The sequence below is a fragment of the Glycine soja genome, chromosome 20, assembly GCF_004193775.1.
Source record: "Glycine soja cultivar W05 chromosome 20, ASM419377v2, whole genome shotgun sequence".
Classification (NCBI taxonomy): Eukaryota; Viridiplantae; Streptophyta; class Magnoliopsida; order Fabales; family Fabaceae; genus Glycine; species Glycine soja.
The window spans coordinates 11,814,922-11,823,008 of NC_041021.1; the positions used below are offsets into that span (position 1 = coordinate 11,814,922).

Below are 8,087 nucleotides of genomic sequence, written 5' to 3' on the forward strand. Positions count from 1 at the left end.
GATTCAAGGAAATCTATTCCATGGTCTGCCCAATGAAGACCCTTATGCACACCTTGCAACGTACATAGAAATTTGCAATACAGTGAAGATCGCAAGGGTGCCAGAAGATGTAATAAGGCTGAGCTTGTTTTCATTCTCTTTAGCTGGTGAAGCAAAGAGATGGTTGCATTCATTCAAGGGGAACAACTTGAAGACATGGGAAGAAGTAGTAGAAAAATTTCTGAAGAAGTACTTCCCTAAATCAAAGACAGCTGAAGGCAAAGTGGCTATTTCATCATTCCATCAGTTTCCGAATGAGTCTTTGAGTGAAGCGCTAGAAAGATTCCATGGCTTGCTGCGAAAGACACCTACTCATGGATTCACAGAGCCCATTCAGTTGAACATCTTTATTGATGGTTTGAGACCAAAGTCCAAGAAATTGTTAAATGCTTCTGTTGGGGGAAAGATTAAGTTGAAAACTCTAGAGGAAGCAATGGAGCTCATTGAGAACATGGCTGTTAGTGATCATGCTATCTTGCGTGATAGAACTCATACCCACCAAATGAAGCCTATTGGAACTCTCTTCACAAGACGCATTATTGGCACAAAATAAGTTGTTAGCTAAGCAGCTGGAATCACTTACAGAAACACTCAGCAAATTGCCAACACAGTTATAAGCGGCCCAACCTTGTCATTTAGCTGTTATGCAAGTTGGAGGCTGCAGTATTTGTGGAGGAGCTCATGAATCTGGCTGTTGTATACCCCAAGATGATGTTGCAAAAGAGGTAAACTACATGGGGAATCAAAACAAACAAGGATTTCATTCAGGCGGTTTTCAGGTTACCAACAAGGAAGAAACTTCAATTAAAATCAAGGGCAAGGATGGAGGTCACATCTAGGGAATCAATTTAACAAAGATCAAGGAGGACCTTCCAACAGACCTCCTAACCAAGGGCCTAACTTGTATGAGAGGACCACCAAGTTGGTAGAAACTTTGGCTCAATTTATGCAAGTTTCAATGTCTAATCATAAGAGCACCAAATCAGCCATCAAGAACCTGTAGATCCAAGTGGGGCAGTTGGCTAAGCAAATAGCTGAGAATTCTTCTGGAGGTTTTGGAGCTAACATTGAGAAAAATCTCAAGGAAGAATGCAAGGCTGTCATGACCATAAGCAAAAGGGAGATTATTGTGGAGAATGAGAGTAAGACTAGCGAAGAAAAAGAGGACCGAGCTGAGGGAGAAAAAGAAAATGAAAGAGATCAGATGGAGGAGAGAAAAACAAATGAAGATGAGGAAGAAAAAAATGAAAAAAATATAAAAAATAGAGATAATGAGGAGGAGAAAAGGACTAAGAGTGAGCTGGCAAGAGAGAAGAAGAAGGAGGCTATGCCCAACTCCGGAAAGGATGCACCATATCCTTTGGTGTCGTCTAAGAAGGACAAGGAATGACACTTTGCTCGCTTCATTGATATTTTCAAGAAATTGGAGATCACTATTCCGTTTGGAGAAGCCTTACAATAGATGTCGCTCTACTCAAAGTTTCTCAAAGATTTGCTGACCAAGAAGGGCAAATACATCCACAGTGACAACATTATGGTGGAAGGAAATTGTAGTGCTGTCATCCAGAGGATCTTTCCACCAAAATATAATGATCTAGGGAGTGTTACTATCCCTTGCTCAATTGGTGTTGTGTTAGTTGGAAAAACGCTTATTGACTTAGGGGCTAGCATAAATTTAATGCCCCTATCCATGTGTAGAAGGATTGGAGAGTTGGAAATCCTACCAACTAGAATGACACTACAGCTAACAGATCACTCAATCACAAGGCCATATGGTGTAATAGAGGATGTGTTGGTCAAAGTGTGTCACTTCACTTTTCCTGCAGATTTTTTGATTATGGACATTGAAGAAGACGCTGAAATTCCACTGATTCTAGGCCGTCCGTTCATGTTGATAGCCAATTGTGTGGTTGATATGGGGAAGGGTAACCTTGAAATGAGTGTAGATGATCAGAAGGTTATTTTCAACATGTTTGAAGCAATGAAGCACCCAAGTGACCACAAAACCTGTTTTAAAGTAGAGAAGGTTGAACATGAGGTGGACATGGTGGCTAGAGCTATGGTATTGTAGTCCCCACTAGAAAAAGCATTGACCAATACTATGGATTGCCTAAAAAAAGAGGAAGAAAAAGAATTGTAGAACTGATTGGAAGAATTAGAAGGATTGGAAGGAAGTTCTTTTGAAAAAGTTATGTTTGAAGAATAGAAGAAGGACATTCCTACCAAGAAGGCCAAAGTGGAGTTAAAAATTCTGCCAGAGCATTTGAAGTATGTGTTCTTGGGAAAGAATGAAGCAAGTCCAGTGATTATAAGCAACTCCTTGACGAATGAGGAGGAGTCTCGGCTAGTGGAGGTTTTGAAGAAGCACAAGGTAGCTATTGGATGGCATATCTCTGACCTCAAGGGAATTAGCCCTTCCTACTGCATGCATAAGATTAATATGGAAGCCAAGTACAAGCCTGTAAGACAGCCACAAAGAAGATTGAATCCCGTTATGAAGGAGGAAGTGCAGAAAGAAGTGCTTAAGTTACTGGAAGAAGGCCTCATCTATCCTATCTCTAACAGTGCATGAGTTAGCCCTGTACAAGTAGTTCCCAAGAAGGGTGGCATGACGGTAATTCAAAATGAGAAGAATGATTTGATCCCCACAAGAATAGTCACGAGGTGGAGGATGTGTATTGATTACAGAAAATTGAATGATGCCACAAGGAAAGATCACTTCCCTCTTCCCTTCATGGATCAAATGCTTGAGAGTTTAACTGGACAATCATTTTATTGTTTCCTGGATGGATACTTTGGTTTCAATCAGATTGTTGTGGACCCGAATGATAAAGAAAAGACAACATTCATCTGCCCTTTTGGTATGTTTGCTTATAGAAGAATGTCCTTCGGTCTTTGCAATGCTCCTGATACTTTTCAACGATGCATGATGACAATATTTGCTGACATGGTGGAGAAGTGCATTGAAGTGTTTATGGATGACTTCTCTATCTTCAGCTCATCTTTTGATTGTTGTCTAGCAAATTTAGAGTGAGATTTGCAACGATGCGAAGAGACCAACCTAATACTTAATTGGGAAAAATGTCATTTTATGGTTCAAGAAGGAATTGTATTGGGCCACAAAATCTCTGTAAGGTTGATTGAAGTAGGCAAAGCCAAGATTGATGTGATTGACAAGCTACCTCCTCCAGTAAATGTCAAGGGAGTAAGAAGCTTTTTAGGACATGCTGGGTTTTATAGGCAGTTTATAAAAGATTTTTCAAAGATTGCCAAACCGCTCAGTAACTTGCTCAACAAGGACGCTGTGTTTTTGTTCGATGAAGAGTGTTTGAAGGCATTCAACACTTTAAAGACCAGCCTAGTGTCTACTCCCGTCATTACAACACCAGATTGGAGCCAAGAATTTGAGCTCATGTGTGATGCAAGTGATTATGTTGTAGGTGCTGTATTGGGCCAGAGGAAGGGTAGAGTTTTCCATGCTATCTATTATGCCAATAAAGTTTTAAATGATGCTCAATTGAATTATGGCACCATAGAGAAGGAAATGCTTGCAATTGTCTATGCTCTGGAGAAATTCATATCATACTTAGTGGGATCAAAAGTTATTGTTTACACTGACCATGCGGCCTTTAAGTACCTGTTGAATAAAGTTGATGCCAAGCCCAGATTAATTAGGTGGATTTTATTACTTCAAGAATTTGATCTAGTCATCCAAGACAAGAAAGGATCTAAAAATCTTGTAGCTGACCACTTGTCAAGATTAGTCAATGAGGAGGTGACTTTGAAGGAGCTAGAGATAAGAGATGAATTTCTAGATGAATCGTTGTTCATGATGAATGAAAGGCCATGGTTGCTGATTTGGCCAACTTCAAGGCAGCTGGAATTATTCCAAAGGATTTGACTTGGCAACAAAAGAAGAAATTCTTGCATGATGCCCGATTTTATGTTTGGGATGACCCACACTTGTTCAAGATTGGTGTTGATAATCTGTTGAGGAGGTGTGTAACAAAAGAAGAGTCAAGAAGCATACAGTGGCATTGCCATAATTCACAATGTGGAGGCCATTATAGTGGAGACAAAACAACAGCCAAAGTCCTGCAATCAGAATTCTTTTGGCCATCATTTTTCAAAGATGCTCATGATCATACCACTCAATGTGATCAATGTCAAAGAATGGGAGGAATCTCTAGAAGAAATGAAATGTCCTTGCAGAATATTATGGAGGTGGAAGTCTTTGACTGCCGGGGAATTGATTTTGTAGGTCCTCTTCCTCCATCTTTTGGAAATGAATATATCCTTGTGGCTGTGGATTATGTCTCCAAGTGGGTTGAAGCAGTGGCTGCCCCAAAGAATGATGCTAAAACTGTAGTGAAGTTCTTAAAGAAGAATATTTTTTCTCGCTTTGGGTTGTCGAGGGTCCTAATTAGTGATGGGGGCTTTCACTTTTGCAACAACCAACTTTAGAAAGTGCTAGGCCATTACAATGTCACACACAAAGTAGCCTCACCATATCACCCACAAACAAATGGTCAAGTTGAACTTTCCAATAGGGAACTAAAGAAGATTTTGGAGAAAACTGTGGCCTCCACTAGAAAGGATTGGTCAAGCAAGCTGAATGATGCATTATAGGCTTACAGTACTGCCTTTAGAACCCCTATAGGCCTGTCTCCGTTTCAAATGGTTTATGGCAAGGCTTGCCACTTACCAGTAGAGATGGAACATAAAGTGTACTGGGCTTTGAAGTTTCTAAATTTTGATGAAGCTCTATCAGGGGAGAAAAGGAAGCTGCAACTCTTGGAGTTGGAAGAGATGAGACTGAATGCATATGAATCCTCCAGGTTGTACAAAGAAAAAGTAAAGGCTTATCACAACAAGATGCTGCTGAAGAAAGACTTCCGACCTGGTCAACAAGTTCTGTTATTCAACTCAAGATCAAAGCTATTTCTAGGCAAGTTAAAATCCAAATGGTTTGGACCATTCACCATCAAGGAGGTCAAACCTTACGGGGCAATGGAATTATTTGACCCTCATTCAGAAACTCCGGATAGAAGCTGGACAGTAAATGGCAAGAGATTGAAGCTATATCATGGTGGGAACATTAAGAGATTGACCACCATTCTGTAATTACAAGACCCCTAAAGGTAACATATGTCAAGCTAATGACGTTAAAAAAGCGCTTACTGGGAGGCAACCTAGCTTTTTCTTATTTTCTCAATCATTTTCTATTAATCCATGCATGTAGTTAGGTTTTGACTCATTTGAGATTGCTAGAGTAAGGTGTTAAGCGTGTTTTGAATGATAAAGGGGTTGGTCAAAAGCTTCTCTGAAGCATTGGATGAGGAAAGAACTTAGAAAAATTTTCAGTCATCCAACTCGCTTAGTGCACCACATGCGCTAAGCGAGCCATACCTTATGCACTGAGCGAGTAGCACCACTCGCTAAGTGCGCCAACCCCCATCCATTGGCTGTTGGGGTCCCGCTAAGCGAGACAATAGCGCTAAGCCCAAAAGCCTCTCGGGTTGTGCATTTAATGGAATAGGGCTAAGCGATTCAGCTCGCAGAGCACGACATAGTCTCTCGCTAAGCGCATAAGGCTCTCTGTCTAGGCTTTTATGACAATTGGGCTAAGCGGGTCATCCCGCTAAGCCCAAATCCTTCTCTGGAATGGAAATAGTGCTAAGCAAGACCATCTTGCTAAGAACGACCCCACTACTGCATCTTATGGACTTTAATCCGCTAAGCAAGCCATGTCCTGCTTAGCGGAAGTTGCAGACCAATCAGAGTTGCATAACTCGCTAAGCATGCCCTTGCACGCTAAGCCCAAAAACCTCTCAGGTTTCCTATTTTACAAAATTGGGCTAAGCGAGTTAGTCCCGCCAAGCGCATGAGTTTAAATTCTGAAAATTCAAACGTCATTGAGTGCTCGCTTAGCGAGTCACTCGTGCTTAGCGAGCAGATCGAAACTACCATAGATAAGCATAACTGCCCAAGGGAAGTTACATTTTGCACTCTCCTATAACTGCATTCCATCATCTTTTGCAATCATTTGCATTGTGCTTACATTACGCTCTGCTTCTTGCCTCCATTCCACTAAACTCTCTGCAATCCAAGTAAGTTTCTTTACTCTATTTCCATTTTAATTTCTAAAACCCTAGGATAGAAGACTTAAGATTTTCTCTGTGATTTTATGCTTTTGTGTTGCTGTTGTTCATTGTTAGTTAATTGTTTAGTTAGTATGTTATTAGGGCTGTAGTTTAGGATATAATGTAGGTTGTTTGCAGGGGTAAGCCTCAGGCTTTCTATGCTTGAAGAGTGGCTAGGGAGTTGAGGCTTCAAAGCCCTAATTTTCTGGAAATTTCGATGCACTCGCTAAGCGAGCCCTACCCGCTAAGCGAGTTCATCCATTTTGGTTAAATTTCTGGGTTTTCTAATGAACACGCTAAGCGAGCCTTGCTCGCTAAGCTAGTTCATCATTTCTGTTTAAATTTCTGAATTTGCATGAACTCGCTAAGCCACTGCACTATAGCTTAACGAGCCTTTAAATTTCTGTATTTTAATTTCTGAGTTTGCATGAACTCGCTAAGCCGGCATGCCACGCTTAGTGAGTACACTTAGTTAGGTCTATTGATTAGAGGCATTTTGTATTCCTGTTGCGGCTAAGCGAGTCAGACTCGCTAAGCCCAAACATGCCTCTGTTGAGAATAAGCCTGGGATAAGCAAGCCGCTAAGCCCAAGATAATTAAGTTCTGCAGGTTTTTGTGCATGTGCTAAGCGACCCATGCTCATTAAGCGCAATTTCATCTCTGTTTTAGAATAAGGCTTAGCGAGCCTGTCTCGCTAAGCCATTAATGTTGCAGTAATCAGTCCTGCTAAGCGCCCACTGGCGCTAAGCCTATGTAGTGTGTCGCGCTAAGCGAGCCATGCTCGCTAAGTGCAATTAGCTCTCTGTTGGAGAATAAGTCTTAGCGAGCCATGCTCGCTTAGCCCGAGTGTTGTTGCAGCTAAGCGAGGGTGTCTCACTTAGCTAGAGTCTATGTTTTTCGATTGTCGCACTAAGCGTGCCCTGCGCGCTAAGTGCATGCTTGTTATTTTCTAAAGGCTCGCTAAGCGAGCCTGTCTCGCTAAGCGTCCAACTCTTTTTCCTCTTTGGTTTTTCTGTTATCTATTTTCAATAAACACTTGTCTAACTTCATTCCTTTGCTTGTTTTGGTGCAGATGGCCTCCAAGAAGAGATGAGCTTCTACCTCCCGACCTCAAGAGCCTTATGACACATCTAGGTTTGTGTCTGAGATCGCATGGGAGCGTTACGAGCAGAACATTCATGCCAGAAACATCCTCCTAGAGAGGAATATGGACCTTTATGTGACTTAGTACGACGAGTTTAGAAAGAAGCTCGAACGACGTAGGTGGAACAGGGCCTTGACCAGGTAGCCAGATAACCACATTAATGTGGCCTTGGTCAAGGAATTCTATGCTAACCTGTTTGATCCTGAAGACAAATCCCCGAGATAGGTCAAAATGTGGGGCAAGCTCATAAAGTTTGATGCAACTACTCTTAACGAGTTCTTAGAGACCCCAGTGGTTCTGGAGCCAGGGGAGTGATATTTAGCCTACTCCAGATTTTGCAGCACCTATCCGGACCCACAGGAGCTTGCATCAAAGCTTTGCATCCTAGGGCGAGGATTCATTCTTAATGCTGAGGGAGCACCGTGGAAGCTCCTAAGGAAGGACCTCACCATATTGGCTTAGACCTAAAGCGTCCTATCTTATTCTAACCTCGCCCTACTTCTCACACGTCCAATCTCAACATGGGCAGGGCGAGGTTAGTTTATGGACTAGTTAAGAAGATGGACATGGACGTGGGCTCCATTATTTCTGGACAGATATCGTAGATGGCCCAGTCCAACTCCTCTTGGCTTGGTTTTCCTGCACTTATCACAGCATTGTGCATAGCCAGAGGAGTCATCCCTGATTCTCTCACCTTTGAGTCCCTGAGCCCGACCATTAACTTGGCCTACATCAAGAAAAACTGTTGGAACCTAGATGAT

The 8,087-nt window shown here is 41.9% G+C and overlaps 1 protein-coding gene across 1 annotated transcript; it reads left to right on the plus strand.

Annotated features, from left to right (window-relative positions):
• Positions 1–4,716: 4,716 nt before the first annotated feature.
• Positions 4,717–5,163, plus strand: LOC114401870. The gene has a single exon (XM_028364449.1). The coding sequence runs from the start codon at positions 4,717–4,719 to the stop codon at positions 5,161–5,163; it is 447 nt and encodes a 148-aa protein (XP_028220250.1).
• The last annotated feature ends 2,924 nt before the right edge of the window (positions 5,164–8,087 follow it).

Coding starts and splice junctions, on each gene's coding strand:
- LOC114401870 (XM_028364449.1), top strand. CDS start 4,717: ATGGTTTATGGCAAGGCTTGCCACTTACCAGTAGAGATGGAACATAAA.